Consider the following 19,668-nt stretch of genomic DNA (forward strand, 5'->3'; position numbering starts at 1 on the left):
AGCAGCAAACAGGAAGCAACTAAGCAAGTAAGCAACACACACTTTTTAATTTCTGACAACGTTGCTTGGCCATGCTTTTAGATTTTACGTCGTCTGCTACCTACTATTATTGTTTGAACCTTTGAAATTCAATTTGGTAGTGATGTTTCGTTAACGATAACGGATAACGTGAAAAGTCCGTTAACGGACCTTTTTTGGGGTTCGTTAACTTAACGGATAACGCTAACGTTTGGCATTTTTCAGACGTTATTTTCAGACGTTATTTTTGTTTTTAACAGCGCTGCCAAATATGAAATTTTTGGATTTTTCAAAATGAAATTTGTATTTTTTGCGCGCTTCCAACATTTTACTGTAGTAGGTTGACTATGAAAACGAATTTAAATAGCCAATGACAGTGAGCAGTAGTCTTCTTAGCTTCTCTGAGGTTTTTTTTTGCTTTCAAAACGTGGCAAACGAAACTGTATAAGTAGAGTAGGGAAACAACTAGAATCAGAGTGTAAATCTTTAATGTCAGATTCAGACTCTGATGCTCCTGTTGACGGTGAATAAGCGTGGCATCTGCGATGTTAGAAGATCTCGAAAGAAGATTTAATTTCATGACAGATTAAAGAGATCCTGATTTCGACTGCTCCTACCTTCTAGCCACTTCCCTCGACTGCATTGAAACTGAACTTTTAGACAACTTCCACTTTGCAAGTCATGAATTTGATCCTTCTAAGGATCCACCAGTTCAAGATGTGATCTCTTACTGGAAGGATTTGTCTGGTCGTTTCCCCTAATTATCCAAAATGGCCTATAATTTACTGGTTATACCAGTTTCTTCGGCATCATCTGAACGCGAATTTTCCATTGCCGGATGGCACTGTCTAGGACACAAAAATAGGACGGCGGAAGAAGTTTTGGCCGCAAAAGTCTTCCTCACTTGCAATAAGGATTTATTGAGGCCTTTACTTTTTTAGTTGGAACTTGTTTTTTTTTCTTTTGTCTGTGCGTTTATTTAATCCGCAGTTTCTGTTTTTTTTAGTTGATCATTGCTTCATTGTGACATTGTTCAACGCCAGCAGCAATTTAAATATAAGTAATCAAGACCGTGACTGATTTCAGTGATTTGATAGTGCAATTTTTTTATTAAATAACGGTAAAAATAACGTCGAATTTTCGTTAACGGAGACATTTTTAACGGCGTTAATTAACGGCGTTAACGAACGTGAAAAAATTGGACATCGTTAACTTAACGGATAACGCTAACGTTTAGAAAAAGCACTAACGAAACATCACTACAATTTGGTAATGAATTATTTCACTTACGTCAGTGTAAACTCAGTACTCCAAAACTAATATATGTTCTGTTTAATTACAATTTAGTGTTTCCGATTACGCATCACGTCACTGTATGCGTTGATTCTATTTCCAATACAAATTTAAACATGGCAACTGACCACAAGTAAGTCATGTTTTATGAAGTTTTTTTGCGGGCACTTTGATATCAACCTCTTAATTCAGAACACTGCAACCATTGGAATTTTACAAGACTTTCCTTGATCGCAAGTCACGCCCAGACGGTCGGAAACTGCTGGAATTCAGAAAAATGACTCTAAATGCTGGTTCCATAGGAACAGCTGATGGCTCAGCTATTGTCAAATGTGGAAATACTACTGTCATTTGTGGCATCAAAGCTGTAAAACACTCATAACTATTTTTTTCAAAAACTATTATCAACAATAATCTATCAAATCCAGGAACTAGCTGCTCCAGAAAGAGAGGAGCCTTCTAAAGGCTTCATCATCCCAAATGTGACACTGCCATCCTTATGTTCTTCACAAATAAAATCTGGCCCTCCTGGAGAAACAGCTCAAGCTGCTACCCAGTTTATAGCTGAATTAGTCAATAACAATATTATTATGGACTTGGAAACATTGTGCATAAAGGTTTCAAAATGGGCTTGGGTTCTTCATTGTGATCTACTCTGCATTAACCTTGATGGGAGTTTACTAGATGCTTGTGTGATGGCATTAGTAGCTGCACTGAAAAATTGTAATTCTATTCTAAAGTTTTATGTTTTATTTTCTATAATCTAATTCATTCACTGATTCATTACAGTGAAACTTCCCATTGTGAGTTATGATGAGGAGATGGACAAACTAGTTTCCAACCCAAATGAAAAAATGAGTTTTGACACAATTAAGCAGCCAGTTACATCAACATTCTCCTTATTTGATAAGTATGTGCTTAAAAAAAAAACATGAAGAAACTTCTATGAAATCATGATTTCTCATTATTTTGAACAGTGGTATTTTGATCAGTGATCCTACATTTGAAGAGGAGCAGTTGGCTGCTGGATTAACATCTATTACCATGGAGGGTACTTCAGTTACACATATGTATAAGCCAGGTAAAAAAATTTCTATGATGTTCTTAAATTTGGACATAACCTTCCCTTGACTTTACAGGAGGATGTACTTTAGATGAGAAACAGGTGAAAAAACTTATTCAGCAATCAGAATTGAAAACAAAGGAGGTTGCAAGATTGATTGAAGAGGCTTGTTCATCATCTATTGCTGAACGATGAAATTGTTCGTCATTCCTTGTTTGGTATTGAAAATAATACAGTTTCAAATGTCAGTTTCAATTCAAAGTTTTCTCAATCTAAATTTTTTACTTCATGATTAAAAACATTCAACTACTTTCAATTTTACGTAACCGATGTATTTAACTCGCGTGAGCTATCATCACAGGAATGATTCATACAACATGTTAATAATAATCCTGGAGGCACTAGCCGAAACAAGTAATTAACAGTATTAAAAAAATCGATACCAAGTAGAATATATAAATAGCCTGCATTAACCAACAGATAAGGTTGAATCTATTCAGAATTTTGAAATTGACAATTTTTTTTTACTGAACAGGGAAATAAACAGTCACAACTTATTTTAAGGCGCGTTTACGTAGCAAGAAAACCATCAGAGCAGAGCAAAGCCAACCCCTTTTCTTTGCTGTTTGGCCATTTGAAAGCATTGGATAAAGAAATCCTTGGTAGTGGGATTGAGGAAAAACTCCATTGTGGCGATAGAAGATGTTTGATTGGTCGTCACATCTTGAACCGTCTCTACTGCAGCTTCCGGTAGGAAATATGGTGTTGTAAGCCTAACAAACTCGCTGACTCGCTGATAATCATAATGGGGATTGAAATCATCGTCGCGCCTAGCTTCCACGAGCACTGGGGCGCTCAAAGGAGTAGGTCTGACCAGGATCAGAGTTGGGTCAGTTTTGTGAGCCCAGCAGTCAACTTCATTCAAATCTAGGACCACTTGTACTTCTCCATCTTCAGCGTTGAGAACACAAAAATTCTGGGTGGAAACGAGCAATATCACAGGCGCTAATTGCTCGCGAATGGGCAGAGCATCATTAACACGTGCTCTCATCGCCTCTAAACAGCAGCAGATCCGACTAGCTTTGGTATGGTGGCCTGTCAACGGTGGCGTCTCGTCGTTCAATTTCCATAAAATTTTGGTCGGTCCAGAGCATATTAAATCCAGCTGATTGGAAGCGAGCAATTGAGGTCGCCGAGCTTGAAAGGGTTCACTCCATTGGGTTGCGCTCAAGAGTCCTTGACCAGTTTGGGCAACCAGATCGGCTGCTCCTGAAATAGGTTTGGCGACCACGCCTACAATTCCTTTAGTTAGTCCGACTGCCAGACCGCGCGGACTTACTGTTCCGTCTTCAATCAGCGATTGAAGTGGATGATGAGCCAATCCACCTAAAGCTCCAAGTAAGCTCAATCCCAATGCGCTGAGACCCCAGCCGATTCCTTGAACCAAACCTAAAAAAATAGTTAAAAAAAAAATATATATATATATTTTTATTTATCGCACATCACCGCAAAATAAATAAATAGCAAAATAGTTACCTTGCGGTTTTTTCCTTCTTCCTTCTTCGCTTCGCTGTTGAAAATCCAAGTCGAAGGAGAGTCGATCAACGTTACGAGCCACGCTACTTGCTAATTGGGTGACGGATGTCACAGTTCCGGCTGTTACGTGACTGACCAAAGAAGCCGAACCATTGAAAATTCCGGCGAGGAACCCTCTTGGACCTCGCCAAATACCCTGATACGGTAACCGAACGAAATCTTTCAAGCCAAGGGTAACCGTTCGAGCCAAGGCGGTGGGCGATCCAAGCAATTCCATAGATCCTACAACCCATCCGGCTTTGAAGAGAGCACTGGACACGTAATGCATGGCTAATGTCTGGCCCAGTCTGTATGGTGTTGTCAATACTAACGAGCGTTCAAAAGCGTCCAGCCGGAGTGGGGAATGATCCAGAGCGATGTAGAGTTTGACAGAACTGCGGAGACTCAAGTCAAGCGAAATGGCGCGCACTTTCAATTGATCTAAATTGACTGAGACTGAGAGGCTGGATAACACTTCAGCGACTCGATCCGGAAATGAGACAAGCTCGGATGATTGATTGGATCCTTTCTTCAAAGTCGGCGTGCTGAATGAAAAAGTATTCAGGTAATCCATGGCGGCCACGATGAATCGATCTTCAATAAAGAGAAAAATGGGATCCAATTGGAAATCCAGCGAAGTAGGGCGACCAGAGTCGGTCAAGCCCAGTTCCAAGACAACCAACGCACTTTGTCGGAGTGCATCCAATAATTTCGCCAGCGATTTCTGTTGCCAGGTGGGAGGATTCTGGGCTAAAAATATGACGGGGAAATCGAAACCTTGAACTTCTTCATCTCGTGATCTTGCTTCCGGCGTATTTGACTGCGGCTGGTACAATTGATTATCCATTTGAACATGTCCACAGCGAGACGTGATTCGTCGGACCGAAGAATTTTGAAAGTAATCCACCAGAAAGTGATCCACAGTCAGCCGAGACATTTCTCGGCGTTGGGCAGTCGTGTCATCGCGAAAGCAAACGCTAATTTCAGGCCAGTAAACCGTCAAATTCAAATCCTTCTCTTCGGAAACAGCATTGGTAATTCTGGCCAACTGATTGCCAGCCAAATCATGAAGAACTTTACATTCATTTTCCGTTTTACAGGGTGAACGTAGAGCGGGTCGTGGTGGTCGGATTGCAACGTCTTGTACTGGTGAGGGCGGAGCGACGGGAGGCGGAATTTCAATTCGCCCTCTGATATCAGAAGCAGATATCTCAACCCGACTAACCGGTTCAATGTAAATGGCCGTTTGATTAGGTGTACTCGTCCGAACCATCCGGACCATCACGTCGATACTTGGAGACAAGCAAAGGAATTGATCGTAGGTGTGACTTGGATGAACAGGATTGCTCCACTTCGGGCTAGTCTCTTCTAAAGCCAACAACAATCTGGGAAGATTTACAGGTGGTGAGACGTCAGTGTAGCGCAGCTGACCCCAGGGTGGCGTGTAAAAAGCAGCTTCATTAGAGCGAATCACTCCGTGCCAATTAAAGTTGGGGCAATCCGGTTCCGGATGACCGGGAACGCTATCAGAAGCCTGGCCGTATGCCAAAGTCAATTCGGTTCGATTGATGAGAACCCACAATGGATCAGGGTCGACATTTACAGACAGATAGACTAGTCCACTTTGTTCCAGCCGAGTAATGACGAGAGGACAATTGTCGGATGTTTCGGATTCAAGACTCCCACAAGACAACGGGACAGAAACGGAGTAGCGTTGCGGGTTGATATGATGAGAATTTGAATTTCGCGAACTATGACCAGGATGGTAAAGTTGGATTGGACAACTCCAGTCGGAACAAAGTCGAATGGATAAGTAGAGACTCTCTGAATGTTTTCCTGTGCTCTGCCAAAATAACAGAGGAATGGCACGGGACTCATCTTTGGGTTCTACAAGGGTCGCTTTGCAAGCCAAAAGGCTGTCCCCAATTAAACATCCGATTTTTAACAGACTGGGCGTGGCGTTGTGGATGCGGAACGTTGGCTGGATGGACAGGATGCGGATTCCTTCGTGCATTTTTGACGTCAACGTCAAATAGCACATTGCTCCATTGCTTTTAGTTATTTGAACCGTACAGAATCCTTCCAAGGGGATGGCACCTTCGACTCTCGGTCGGTACATGAAATGAAAGTGATCCTGATCCTGTAAAAGTAGTGGCTGAGAATAGAACACGGAATCAAGTTGTCCATCTTCAATAAAGCCAATCTGGAAGGTGTCGTCGTTCATAGGTGGTGGCGCCATGACTGCCCGATTGGGAAGAGTCCAACATCCGGCGGAATCATTGACTCGTTTCAATACTAAATCGATGCCAGAGTGGTTGACCACCAACGCCCAAGGTTTCAGTTCGACAAGTAGCGAATGGCAGCGTTGGTGTAAGCTGGAGAAGGTGACTCGAACGTCCGTTTTGGGTTGTGGTATATCGGCCGAGCAGTCGATAAAATCCACATTCTCAGCGAAGGGCCATTTCTCAAGTTGGTCGTTTGTGAATAGTTCTTCAAGCAAATCGTTGATATACGGAGTTTGCTGACCGGATAGTGTGACGTTTTGCGAGGCCATCGTCCATGACAGCGGAACCGGTGGAGTAGATTCCGGCAGAGTGGAGCTCAGTTGAAAGCTCAGCTGATGGCCGTGATCAACACTGCCCGGGCATTCAAGGACGGATTGACTACCACGTCCTTCAATCTCTGAGAAAAGTGACGAGTTGAGTCCGGGCGTTCGCAAATGTAGTCGTAGCGGTTGTGGCAAATACGATCGTACCATGTAGAGTGGAGAGAAGAGAACCTGTTTAAAAAAACCTTTTGTTCTTAGTTCTGCTTTTGGCCTAAATTTTTAAATTTTAGGTTCAGAACTTAAAAGAATTTACCAATAATCTTGAATGATGCTGATCAACTTTTTCTGTCCACATGTGGCACCACAAATTCAGCGAATCACCTTTGTCCTTTTGAGCCACTATAATCAATAAAAAACATTCAAATCTTTTTTTTTTTTTTAATGATTAAATAAATTCATAAAAACATACCTCGAACTAATAAAACATTTCTTGTTTTGGTTTCGACCTGAACGAGAGGAATCAATCCGGACCACGTATTGCCCGGCAAGCGTACTTTAACAGCATGCAGATGTTCCAGTGGAAAAACAAATGAAGGAGCAATCGACGAAGCGCTGACTTGACCTCTCATTTCTCCTACTACGATGGCACCACTTGGTTCCATTTTGGATGGAACCAATTTGACTTCAAGGGCGTGGGGCAACAGATTTGCGACTTGCACCTGGCCACGAATGGTGACCTCTTTTTGGAGACTATTGAGCCCTTTCACGGTCCAGATGAGTGGCAGTTTAGGTCGACTGTCAACCACCGAACGGATACTAGTACCAAGGCGGTCAATAGAACAAGGTTGGCACCAACGCCATCTTCCACCTTCCATACATGCGTGCAATTGATTATTTTCGCCCATCACCTTCCAGGCGTACTGGTGAGCTTGGCGTGAGGCCAACAAAATAGATTCACCCGTCCCGGATTGACCGATACGCAAAACATTTTGGGTGTCATTCCGTATTACGTAGTGCGTGTACAATGTGCACAAATGGCTGTCGGCGTTCAAAAGGGCGTTCCACGAATTCAAACACGACGTCAGCGTGTGAACGCTACACTGGCCAATATTGAAATCCAGAGATCTATGACTCGAAATCAAAGCGGTCACGGATTTACTCTCATCCACCAGGATTTTGACATCAACACCTAGACATGAGATATTTTTAGAGAAAGACTAAATGGAATTGTAATCGAATTAAATACTTGTTGGCTCGAGGATAGCCTCGTCGACGAGGAAGCGAAAATTGATGAGATTCGCTTGAACTTGAGTAGAGAAATCCAAAGAGGCAGTCACCGTCTCATCCAATCGACATCGTAAATTGGCAGAAATGGAACTGCAATTTATAGTTGCGAAAGGAAAATCAGTTGGCATCGTTCCATCCAGATGGAATTGGCCATCAAGAGAAGATGAAGGCGGCGTGATCAGCTGGTTGCGGAGTGATAACGATATGTGGTTGAAAGTAAAACCCAGCTGGACATCGGGCACCATGGAAGCGTTGAAGTATGAATCAATTCTAGTGCAGGCCACTAAACCTAGTTCATAAATTAATATTAATAAAAAACGAATCTTAGTCAAAGTGATAAGATGAAATATTACTGGGCGGAGCAGCGATAATTTTCTTGGGCCGATTTTCCGGCAAATTTTCTTCCGTAAAATGCATAACGATTCGCCACATGTCAGAAAAAGCCACTTGCTTCTCCAAAAGTTCCCTCTCCGCTCTCCTCTCGTCATCCTGGACGTTGCGTGCTGTTTGATTCGTTGATATGCTGGGCAGAGGAACTCGAGTGAAACGAATTTCAGACAGTGAAAAACGCCTCAGAATACGAAATTCTTGACTACAGTGATCCCAAAACTCCAAGGTACAATCAACCTGCTCAACTCCAGGTGCCGCATCTTGACCGGCTCCATCCGCTTTCATTAGAGGAATCGGATAAACATCAACCCGAGTCAGAGCTCTTGGTTGAGGATATGCCCAGCACATGGAGGCTGGTTGAACGTTAAAAACTACCTGGTACGGACGTGGTTTCTCTTCTGCTTGCATCCATCCGGAAGAAGGACGGGAGGTGGTGTCCCGAACCTGGAAATCAAATGTACCAGTTCTCAAATCATCCTGATAATGTTGTTCATCCTTATCCACGACGACATCCTTTGGAGCTGGATCGTCATTTTGAGATGGGGAGTAATTTTGCAACATCCATTGCGTAAGAGCCGTGGCTACAGTCACTTGGCGAGGCCCAGCGTGAAGTCGAAGGTTGTCGGCTCGACAAAATGCACGTACCAAGACGCGCTTATTAGATAACCAGTGCGGCCACAACAACTGGATCCGACTATCGAGACTGAAAGGATCGCATAGTTGCAAATTAATGTTTTGATCCATTTCCGCTTTGATAGAGAAAGCATTCAGTATTAAATTAGCTTCTAGTTTCTCTCGTTTTTCTTCATTTGTGTCCAATTGGCAAGTCACATCCAGTAGCATATCGTTTAGACCGGCGATGATTACGGCGGAGGGAACCGGTATTTCTACTACCATTTGGCTCGTTTTCAAGCAGATATGCCGGTATAATGATGACTTCGAATCTTCTTGTTTGGTTTGGAAGGCTTCCAACTGTCGAGCCAAATACTGGAGATTCGAAATATTGTCTGCATGGAGAATGAATTTGAAAGGGCGTCCAAGTTCCACATTCAATTGGCGAGCAGAAATGATTTCAAGGCGGAAAAGAGAAGGTGGAACTCCAGTAATGATGGACGGCTGACCGAGTCGCGTTTCTATCAAACTGATTGGATACATGCTTTCATCCGGAAGCAAACAACTCTTGACAGGTGATCCATCGGCCCAGCAAGGTAGCTGTAACCGAATGTCGTAAACGGCGATTTCGTGTACTTCTTGATCAGCCGTTTTGATCAATACGTGAGGCTGGATGAGATTGATCAAGGCAAACGGCAGAAATTCGTCTGGCTGCGACGTGTAGATAATGACACAAACTCGGTTAGAAGTAAAAAATGAATGAGCTGGAAATCCGGCCACTTGTTGCTCTTTCGAAGACAAGTTCGTAGCTGCCGAAAGAAGAATATTCATCCATTGAATGTAATAATCGATTTGCTTGGCATCAATTAGCAACTGGATGTCGCTGGAAGCGTTGACCTCAATGGCTTGCCCGGCAACGAGACATTGCTGTTCCAGGCTGACAATCGGAGGAGCGTAGATAACTCGCAAAGAACAGCGAGCTAAAATTGGAGTCAATCCAACACTTGGCTCCGATGGTTGCTCTTGACGAGCGTTCCATTCGAGAGCTGGATTTTCCGCCATTGTATGAAGAGTGGAAGCCGGATTGAGCGTCCGCCAAACCCAGCTGGCTCGTTCAACTTCCCTCCAACATCCTGCAAATAATTTATTATTAATATAGTACATTCCTTTAAAAATAATTTTTGGCAAATAACCTGAACTGAAAGAGAGGCCAGACAAATCAATTTGATATTGACGATCTTCAACATCGTGGCCAGGAATAAAAAGCAGTCCTTGTCGTTCTGCTTCGTCGTACAAATCCGGTTTGAGCTGGACACTCCGGCCAACGGGATTCTGAACATGAGGGGATAGTTCGGCACCATCCAAATTCAAAAGAAGGAACTTTTCTTGGACCAAAAATACTCGAAGTCCTTTGCTGGTGGCGAAAATCAACGGAAGAGTATGGCTGCTGGCCGGAAGAGTACAAGTGGGCGTCAAGATTCGAGATAAAGAGTTAAGAGCTGGTTGGGCTAGCTGTATAAGATGGTCCAAGAGGATTTCCGTCAATACAACATCGATAGCTTCCAAGGCGATATCAACTTCGTGTAAATAACGGTCAGATGGCGATACGACCTCTTCGACCTCCTCTTCAGTTTGATTGCTCTTCCGGCGACCTCTGGAATGCCACTTTGAGTGTACGTCCTGACGCTGAGCTCGGGTCCATGTCAGGGTCAATATTCCTCCAGCATTTCCTCCCACACTATTTTTGCTGGCTGGTTGCGGCTGGAAGGCATCTGATGGAGCGGTCGATATCGACGGAACGGCCACTGTTTTCCCCACTGCACCGGATGGTAACAAGTCACGGGTAATATCGTCAACGCAAGACATTACGATGCCGTTCGTCTTGCTTTCCAATATCCAAGTCTCTTGGGTTTTCGTGAACAATTTCACCGAAACCGATGTCAACCGCGACTTAATTTTGGCGTACTGGCGATGTTGATAATCCACAGAAGTTGTGACGTCTTCCATATCGAGGACAGTTCTACTGGACGGTGTTTCTAATGCCAGGACAAACCTGGGCATGGCCCACTGAAGCCACAACCCAATTTCGAAATTGGATCGACTGGTTGTTATGGTTGGACTGTTGGACGTGGAAACACCCAACCAATTTGATAAATCAGCAAATTTATCGCATAAGAGTTGCAACTGCTGAACGTCGAGCGATATCTCAATGGCATTCATGTCGATGTGGATGCACAAATCGATGCTTGGTGGTCGAATATCGGTACACTTGACTGGGTCAACTGGACTATTGGCAGTTGATGGATTCAAAGCTATCGTCATTTTCAGAGAAATGGGTTCCAAAATGGGACGTAGGCTGTCGAAGTGAAGGCCGGAAGAAAATCCAAAATGTTGAAAGCTGACTGTCCACGGAAAAGAAGAAACTAACGATCCACTTTCTCGGAATGGAAGGTCCTCCAATGTTAACGAAGATGTGCGGATGTGCGGACAAGAGACATATACGGCAGGTAACTGGAACTGGAGTCGCAATTCTCCTGAATCCCCCGAAAGCACAAGACTGCTGGGCTGGATGTCGATGTGGAGAATCGAACGCTGAAGTAGTCTCCGGATGGCTATCCAGTCGACTGGTTCATAAGTTGATGAAGTTTCTTCGGCCGATTTGGTTAAAGTCGATTGCTGGAAGCTGGATGCTCGCCAAGTTTGACCATCCATCGAACTGCTCAATCCCGAATCGCGAGCGCAATTGGATTGATTACTGCGGAAGGAAGTCGGTTGTAGCGTTTCAGTTTCTTCTTCCGGCCCTATGGAAGTGGCATTCTCCACCAACGCATCCGAACGGTAATTCAACCATTTCAGCCAACCGGCATCCAGCAGAACATCGAAGGAGGACATTTTGAAAACAAAAACCGGTGCAGCACTATGGACTTCTACTTTGCGCTGGATAAGACTATGTGGGAATTGAATCAACCATTCGGTGAAGTTGTTACGATGCGGATCTGAAGTGTGAGAAAAAAAAGGCACGGCATTCGTTTGCACGATGGAAGCATTCAGCGATCTGATGGACGATCCCGCGCATACCATAGATGCTGTTCGGATGTAATCCATTCTGAAACCGTTTAGGTTCAGCTGCAAAGTTGGATGGGCTGCCTGATTTAGAACCTCGAACAATACAATTCTATTAGGGGTAGTTAATGTAACCGGATCCGTCAACGTCTTCCAGACTGATGCCACGAAATCGATTTGGGGTCGACTGGCCAGCAATTCCAGTTTTTCCGATTCCAACTTGCAGGAGAAAATGACACGTTCCGTTTGCCACAATTCCGGCAACAACAGTAGTTTTAGACTGGCGGAAGCGTTGCACGGCTTCAACAGAGGAAGATGGAACTCTTCCATCACTAATTCAGTTGATAGTTCTTGGAATTTGAGCTGGACCATGGTGTGGCCTTGCTGAACTAGACTGGCTGGAGGTGAAGGAAGCGATTGCAATGCCATTGTCAAGCGGATAGGATACATCGGCCGGACAACTTGGAGGTCAGCACAGGTGCAAGCAAACTTCAAGACGGGCAACGATACCGTTGGAGTGCAATTCACGTTATCTCTCATCCGGATGACTCTGCGCTCAACAAGTCGCTGTAAATCGAAAGTCGGATGAGGCGGAGTTACCGAAATGAAAACGAGAGGCCGCAACACAGCCACTTGGTACGTTCTGCTGGGCAAATTACTACCCAAGTTTAACAATTGGTCAGTGTCCGGGGGGATTGATGAACGACGAATAATTTCCAATTCGGGGTCAGCGTAATCTGGATAGTTGTAGTTATGAGCTGCATGAAGTAAGGCGCTAAGACGGTGGACTAATCCATAGGAGACTTTTAGCTGCAGTGGACTGACGGCAAGACGGAAAAGAGCTTTTTCTGGCAGATTGCTGTACTCGAATTCTGATCCCAATTGTGACAGGTATTCGGACGTTATGTCTCCTGGTAATTCCAACCGATATAGGTAATCAAATCCTAATGCTGGAGTGCGTTCCAGGAGGGTGGCTTCTGTAATTCTTTGAACGTGATCCTCCCATTGAAAGTTGGGCTTGGATTCCACAGTCTGTTCCACCTTTTCAATTGGATCGTAGAGTGATTCGTTAAGGAAAGCAGAGCGTTCGCATCCTTGCAGGTAATAGAGAGTGGTATCTTCTTGAACTCCACACAGGCAGCACGATGAAGAAGGCTCTAGCATCAAATGGCTGACACCTCCTTGGACGTCGACCCACTCGACTCCGGCCACTGTTACTTGGAGAAAGCAACCTTGCATTCGAGCTGTCAAGAAAGGCTGGAATCGAAGCCGACTTGGTGCGGATGAGATGGAGACGTCGCGAATTAATTCGGCCCATTTGAAAGTCCAGTTGACACGTTCAATAAAGACGCCAAATTGAAAGATTCTTTCCCGATCAGAAGGTAAGACTTCGCCACTCTCTGCCGCATCGTTTTCCCAGACGGGTAAAATAGCCGGGACATAACCCCAAGCCCAGCCTGCCCACGACTGATTTTCGGAGTTTTCTTCTTCAACGTTGGTGTCATCGACGACGGTGGACGTGTTATCATCTGCTTCTTCTTTCTTGTCCGGTTTGTTCTTAAAGTCACCAAGGTATAATGCAAGGGCCAAGTTGAAAAGTCGGATGAACATGGGAATTTGTTGATCTGACAAAGAAAAATCCAGTTTGGGGAAAAGAAAATCTATGCGCGTTTTTAATGCTCGTGCTCCAATGGCATTCGGATACGTTGAGCTCAATCGCACGCTCAACGAGCATCTATATAGAAACGGTTCCTGTCAAATATAAATTGAATTAGAGGAAGGTGGTAAATAAGCTTGATCAAAGATATGAAACCTGATATGTGGGAATTTTTCCTTGAGCGTTGCATTGGTCTACAAATTTAAATGTAGTTAATAAAGTACAACACAAACCAATTTAATAAGAACTTACCCAAACAAATAGTCAAATCAGACACTGTTATTGCCTTTCTCGACGTGAAATCTGGGGAGGCCAATTCTGTAAAAGATGGCGAAAAATGTAACATAAATTCGATTTTTATGTTTAAAATAACGGTCGTGAAATTACCTGTAAAGGCCGTCTCCCATTTACCATCTACGGAGGTGAGGGAAACTGTGCGAGCATTGAGTGACAGGACTATGTCTTCTTCCAAATATTTCAGAATTACATTATTGCAGACAATACTAATGTTGTTAATTATTTTTGACATGAGGGATTGAATGTAACCAGGAGGACTTACAGCCACTTCTTGCCTGTAATTAAGTTGAAAAGTTATTAAAGTTTAAAACTACATTGAGAAGGTAATATTAATGGGCAGACCTTTTTGATTTCACTCTTTGGCTCTGACTGGATTTTTCTGACACACGATCCTCTGTGCTTTTTAATTTGAGTGTACATTCTGGGAGATGAATCAAGTTAATAATTGTAATTAACAGAAAATGTAACTTTATTTTAAGCTACCTATGGTATTTATAGTAATGACAATAGATTCAGATGCTAGTTTCGTCCAAGGAACATGGATTCTCAGTTCATGAATGTGTCCACTAGAAAACGTGAAAGGAGAATGTAATTCAGCCTCAAGTACATCCAATCTCAAATCCAAGTTGTGAAACACAGCATCTCCTCCCCATAGAGAAACCTGTGGCAATTAAAAACAGTTCAAGTATCTGAAACTGGCTATCTTAATGTTGACATTTTACCTGTGAATCCTCGGGTTTTATGTTTTTTATGTACTTGTCCACGTAGCTCAAAATGAGCGGCGTGACGTACGATTCAATTTTAAACATGATCGTCACTGATGAACGGTGGTAATCAGAGGTTCGTCCATCTACATCAAATTTGCTTTCGATTTTGTACACGCGTCAACTGCGCCGATCTGCCAAAGGCTATTTTCTTTTAACAGCTGTTTATGACGTTTGAGTATATCGATTGATATCAAAAATCGATTAATAGTAAAAATGAGCACGCAAGGGTAAAATTTTTGTTTTTGAAGGCCCCAGACAAAAATTATCTATACGGAAATGGTTGCATACATTTAAAAAGTTGTATGGGATTCAACGTGTTCGGATGTAATTAGTAACACCCACCTTATACCGTATAATTTTATCTTAACAACGATCCATCATCCACCACTCAAGATTAGGCTTCAAGGCTTCATGATAACCGTTTTCTCTCGTATGTTTTGTATATAAAGGACGTGTTTCTCCGAATAAGTGAATATAGCTCGGAGGGTATTAGCTTTTCGATCGAGAGAGAAAAAGAAACTCGGTATGTGTAACTGTATATTTTTTTATTATTATTGCGGGCTGAACGAAGTGCAAGAACAATCCACCCCGGGGGGGGGGGGGGGAAAGGAGAGAAAAACATGTTGTTGTTGTATCACAAAATGAATCATGACAACGATATATAATATATACTCCATCCATACTAGATAGCGCACTGTGTGACACATACAAAAATAGAGTCGGCTCCCCAAAAAATCCACAAATACACCAGTGATCGGCTTGTTATGTATCGTAATAGACGTAAATTGATTCGCTAGAAGAGCTTCACTTCGCTGGAAGATTATTTCTGTACACGGAAAAAAGCATCGTCAATATAAGGCTCTCTTTTCTGATTTAAAACAACAAATGATCCCGATTGGTTGATTTAGCCTCGTACATGGTCACAAGCACGCAATATTCAGACGCGTAAGAGATGAGCATGGGAGGACGGTTGTAAATAGTGATGATGAAAACATCAAATTGATTGCTATGATGACGCATGTAAATTAATATTTATAATGAATGTATATGTAAAGTTGGTATTGCCCTGTGCAGATAAACAGCCCATATTTGACACACAATTGGAGACCATTTCTGCCATGAAATCCGAAACAAATTCATTGAACATTATCTACCACCAAATGAAATCATCGTCATCCAAAAGAAAAAATTGGGGGGCGAAAAAACAAAATCTACAAGACACAAGTATTTTAAAAAAAAAAGTATAAACAAGGAGAGACACACACTAACAGCAGGAGCAGCAGGCAGGTGGGATGAGAGATTTTCGGGATTCCAAAACAAGCACAAACTGCACGAAATATACACTCACCTACCCACAGACATTGTGATGGTTCAGCGAAAAATGGGGCGGTAGGGAGAGACAGAAAAACTTGAAAATGGCCATATACACACACACTGACATCCTCTTACATACATGAGCCAAAAAAAAACAAAATAACTTTTTTTTTGGCACGACGGATATAACATAACACAATTGAATAACGTGAATAATTGTTTTCCCTTTTTCATTTCGTAATTCAGAGGCTAAGGCTAACGGAATCCCGCGCAGGAAGAGGGTCTCTCCAAGTCGTTCAAAACTATGCACTCTTGCTTCATTGTGTGTGTGTGTGTTTGTGTGTGATGAAAGAAGATGTGTCGGGGGTGAGAAGAAGATGAGAGAGCTGTTTTTGTTTTGTTTTTTTTTCAAGTGAAGAGTTCAGGTACGTTGGGGGATCCTCGACCGGGAACACCATTGGCTAGTTAAGTGTGAATTTCCGTGGTCTCGGGCCACACACATACACTCGTGAAACTTTATTGTTTTTCTTTTTTCTATTGTTAAAACACTTAAATAGCCCCGTATAGGCAATTGTTTTCTTTTTGTAAATTTCACCAATAGGGGGAATCGTTGACTAAGTGGTTCCAGCTGGCGAATTCGGCCCAGTAGTCGATTTTTGAATTGGGCGACATCAGGTCCGAGTATTTGCCGGAAACGGCCCGCCTCGAGTTGGCCGTCAGACCGTTAATGAACCCGGCATTGTTCAAGCTGAGGGCCGGGTTGGTTCCGCTAATCTTGATGGACTCGATAATGGGCTTGATGACCACGTAGTTCTTGCCCATGTTGTTGTCCCAGAATTCTCCCGCGTCGCTCTTGAAGCGGATGCAAAACTGGATACGGTTAGAAGGCACCACCACCGGAATCGAGATTTTGAATGAGAAGGTGTCGAATAAGTTGATGGCCGCCAGCGAGGTCGCACCTTGAGGCCCACTGGGCACGAACGTAGCCTCCACGTCCGTCTGTGTTGCCCAGTTGTCGAAAGTCACTCGGATCGTCACCTGCTTGGAAAAGGACAGATTCTTGACTTTGACGGTGCCCACCAGTTGCTGGTCCGCCTCCTGGACTAGGACATTTTCCAACGAGATATTCTGCTTGTCCAGCCGGGATCGGAAGTCTAAGTAATCGCAGGCCGGCTGAGCAAAAGTCAGTTCCCATCTGTCGGCTGCAACTTCCGCCGAGGCACCACCCGTCACCTGTTCCAGAAATTCGGCCGTCCATCTTGGCGGGCAATCGCTGGGTTCCGTCATCATTTTGACTTGTGTCAGCGAGAGTCCCTTAGCATCGGCAAAGACGACCCGTTTCTTCAACTTGGTGGGCGACGCCGGTTCGGCCGCATCTTCGCTGACGGGCGACGATGGCTCCGAAATGGCTGCATCCTCCTGTGATGATGATGGTGATTCCGCCGCATCAGTCCGGACCACCAGACAGGACCGGAGTGGAGCGTTGGCCACCACCGAAGCGCCGCGGATTTGGCTGCACGTGAGGGGTGAGTTGCGGCGGCCAATGGATCCGGCAGCAGCTGCGCTCCTCATCAATGCCGGCGACAGCGTCATGGCGCTAAAATCGAAACCGAGACTGTTGATTCCGTTCAACGAGCTGACGACGGTGGTGGTGGTGGTGGTGGGTTGGCGAAGGCGATAAGACGACGTAAAGGGTTGGCGACGGCGAGCAGTGCTGACATCTAGCGGACCCATGAGCGGACTGACGAAAAGGGGGGGACTAGCAGCGAGATACATTTTAGCATCCACTTGCATAACTTCCCGTCTTCCACGTCCTTTTGGCAACTGTCGATCTATTTCCAGAAAAAACACAATACAGACAAAAGAGAATATGGATCAATATTTTGAGCATGATTATTATTAAATTAGAATATCGAAGGCCGACCCTGGCCGAAAATGTGACATGGCGAGTAAATTGCACACTACTTTCTCTCGTGTGTGTGTCTTGTCTACTATATTGTCTTCTAGGAAAAAAACACACACACAAGAGTAGACCGGCTGAAACGTAATTCTCTACCGTTTTCGCACAGTCGACCGTGACATGAATTCACGCACCTTGGGTTGTCTAAAATCGGACTTATCACGTCCGGATTTGACAAATGTCAGTCAAGGTCATGCAAAAATATCCCTCCCCCCCCCCCCGCCTACCTCTCTTTTCACAGAATCTACCCTCTCCCCTCCTGCCCAGCCATGAAACACGTAGGCCTCCAAACAGCATCTTTTTATCTTTACTTTACTTCTCGTCAAATAAATAAAAGTCTACTATTGTTCAAGAGTCAAAGAATACTTACATCCACATGAATGTTGGGGTTTTAAAACTGGGCAAGGACAATGTCCTGACCATTCAAACACACTGGTGTCGACTAGTACAAGTTGGGAGGGATGATGTCTGCCGTGTGTGTTTTGTCGCGGTGATTTTGTGTGTCGCACACGAAAAAATGGCGTCCCGATTTTTGTAAATTTTCAATTTTGACAACCAAGACACTAACGCACTTCGACACACACACGACCAACACGTCCCGAAGACGGGAGACGAACTGACACACTGAGAGCACACGAAAAAAAGTTTCGTTTTGGCTCTGCCCTCAGGTTCAGTGACGTCACACGAGAAGATCACGTGAACCGAGCCAGTCGACCAATCAGAGAGCGTCTCACATGCGTGGACATTTCCCCCCTTCCCAGACTTCTTCCTCGTTTTTCAATTGTCGAGTCCACCAGTCGAGGGACCCGAAAACATTCTCGAAATCTACTAGAAAATTCAAAATAAATAATATTAAAGTCGTGGTTGTTGTAAGGTACCTACTGGCGGTTGTTATGTGCTGCGCGGACCAATGACCAGCAGACGCACGATAAGATTACACATCTGTTGACAATATGTCAATAATTGTGTTATTAAACAGATTGAATCATGTGTGAATCAACTCAATCAATTTATTTGAAAATAACAAATGAAATAAATGTATAAACACAATCAGTAAATTTAGGCGTATTGCCATTGCCAATGCAACAAAGTCTTCTATTATTCTTTTTTTATCGAATTTCTTGGCTCGTGAAAAATTAAAAACAAAATCAACTCGGCCAAAAATAAAAACAAGCTACTACTACACTACTACTACCTTGCCGTGCAACAATTTGAGCGTCGGTTCGGAATCAAAAGATGTAAGCAGATTTCCTGCAAAGATTTTTCAGCGGAAAATCATCATGCACATGCACATGACGTGGATTTTGATAGATTGGACAATTTCAAAACAATAACACAGCACGTTGCCTGACGCAATGCTGTCGAGTTGTTCCAACTAAATAGTGGCATTTCTTCGCTACCGAATAATGTCGGCTCCAATTGGCGAAGGTGAACGTCCCTATTAAGAGGTGGGAAAAAAGGAAAAAACACGCACGTGTGGACCGGTTGCGCGAAAGTCTCTCCCGCAGCTGCTGCTGTTGCTATGGTTCAATTGATCACGTGATCCCTCCGTGGTCCGCCGTGTGAGGCGCCGAAGAAGAGAAATCCGCCCCACTTGATAAATATTGTACTGATGCCGAGTTTCTCTCGTCGTCGTGGGTTAGCGAACCGATAATCTCAAATGAATCAAATATACGATCAAGATAAAAGCCAAGACTAGGGGAATTGATCCCAATAGTAGTATAGTTTGAATCACGTGATTTTCATGTGCAGCAGTATAGGGCGTTTTGCTGAATTAGCAAGGCCGTTCCGAATCTTTTGGCCTCCAAATTTTCTGCACAACCC

At 43.7% G+C, this 19,668-nt stretch overlaps 3 protein-coding genes across 5 annotated transcripts; 1 reads left to right on the forward strand and 2 right to left on the reverse strand.

The window, feature by feature from the left end:
• On the forward strand, positions 1–2,629 carry LOC124202363 (exosome complex component RRP43-like). 2 transcript variants are annotated; one of them, XM_046598710.1, is made up of 7 exons: positions 1–136; positions 1,366–1,444; positions 1,504–1,678; positions 1,740–2,034; positions 2,101–2,221; positions 2,289–2,392; positions 2,451–2,629. In XM_046598710.1, exons 2-7 carry the CDS (start codon positions 1,428–1,430, stop codon positions 2,567–2,569), a joined length of 831 nt encoding a protein of 276 aa, XP_046454666.1. In that variant the 5' UTR covers positions 1–136; positions 1,366–1,427; the 3' UTR covers positions 2,570–2,629. The 2 variants fall into 2 exon arrangements, with proteins under 2 accessions (XP_046454666.1, XP_046454665.1); XM_046598709.1 differs by lacking the exon at positions 1–136 and having other exon boundaries at positions 1,287–1,444.
• Positions 2,630–2,690: 61 nt separating this feature from the next.
• On the reverse strand, positions 2,691–14,735 carry LOC124202357 (vacuolar protein sorting-associated protein 13B-like). The gene is made up of 13 exons (XM_046598698.1): positions 14,526–14,735; positions 14,287–14,464; positions 14,146–14,224; positions 13,894–14,078; positions 13,759–13,824; positions 13,663–13,700; positions 9,980–13,601; positions 8,138–9,919; positions 7,744–8,073; positions 6,967–7,686; positions 6,811–6,896; positions 3,911–6,728; positions 2,691–3,823 (listed from the first exon to the last, which is right to left on the reverse strand). Exons 1-13 carry the CDS (start codon positions 14,610–14,612, stop codon positions 2,964–2,966), a joined length of 10,851 nt encoding a protein of 3,616 aa, XP_046454654.1. The 5' UTR covers positions 14,613–14,735; the 3' UTR covers positions 2,691–2,963.
• Positions 14,736–15,094: 359 nt separating this feature from the next.
• LOC124202361 (protein phosphatase 1 regulatory subunit 3B-B-like) lies at positions 15,095–19,453 on the reverse strand. 2 transcript variants are annotated; one of them, XM_046598707.1, is made up of 4 exons: positions 19,040–19,453; positions 18,727–18,786; positions 18,215–18,672; positions 15,095–17,716 (listed from the first exon to the last, which is right to left on the reverse strand). In XM_046598707.1, the coding sequence occupies exon 4, from the start codon at positions 17,676–17,678 to the stop codon at positions 16,476–16,478; it is 1,203 nt and encodes a 400-aa protein (XP_046454663.1). In that variant the 5' UTR covers positions 17,679–17,716; positions 18,215–18,672; positions 18,727–18,786; positions 19,040–19,453; the 3' UTR covers positions 15,095–16,475. The 2 variants fall into 2 exon arrangements, with proteins under 2 accessions (XP_046454663.1, XP_046454662.1); XM_046598706.1 differs by having other exon boundaries at positions 18,215–18,669; positions 19,040–19,223.
• Between the last annotated feature and the right edge of the window lie 215 nt (positions 19,454–19,668).

This window comes from Daphnia pulex, chromosome 9 (genome assembly GCF_021134715.1).
Source record: "Daphnia pulex isolate KAP4 chromosome 9, ASM2113471v1".
NCBI lineage: Eukaryota > Metazoa > Arthropoda > Branchiopoda > Diplostraca > Daphniidae > Daphnia > Daphnia pulex.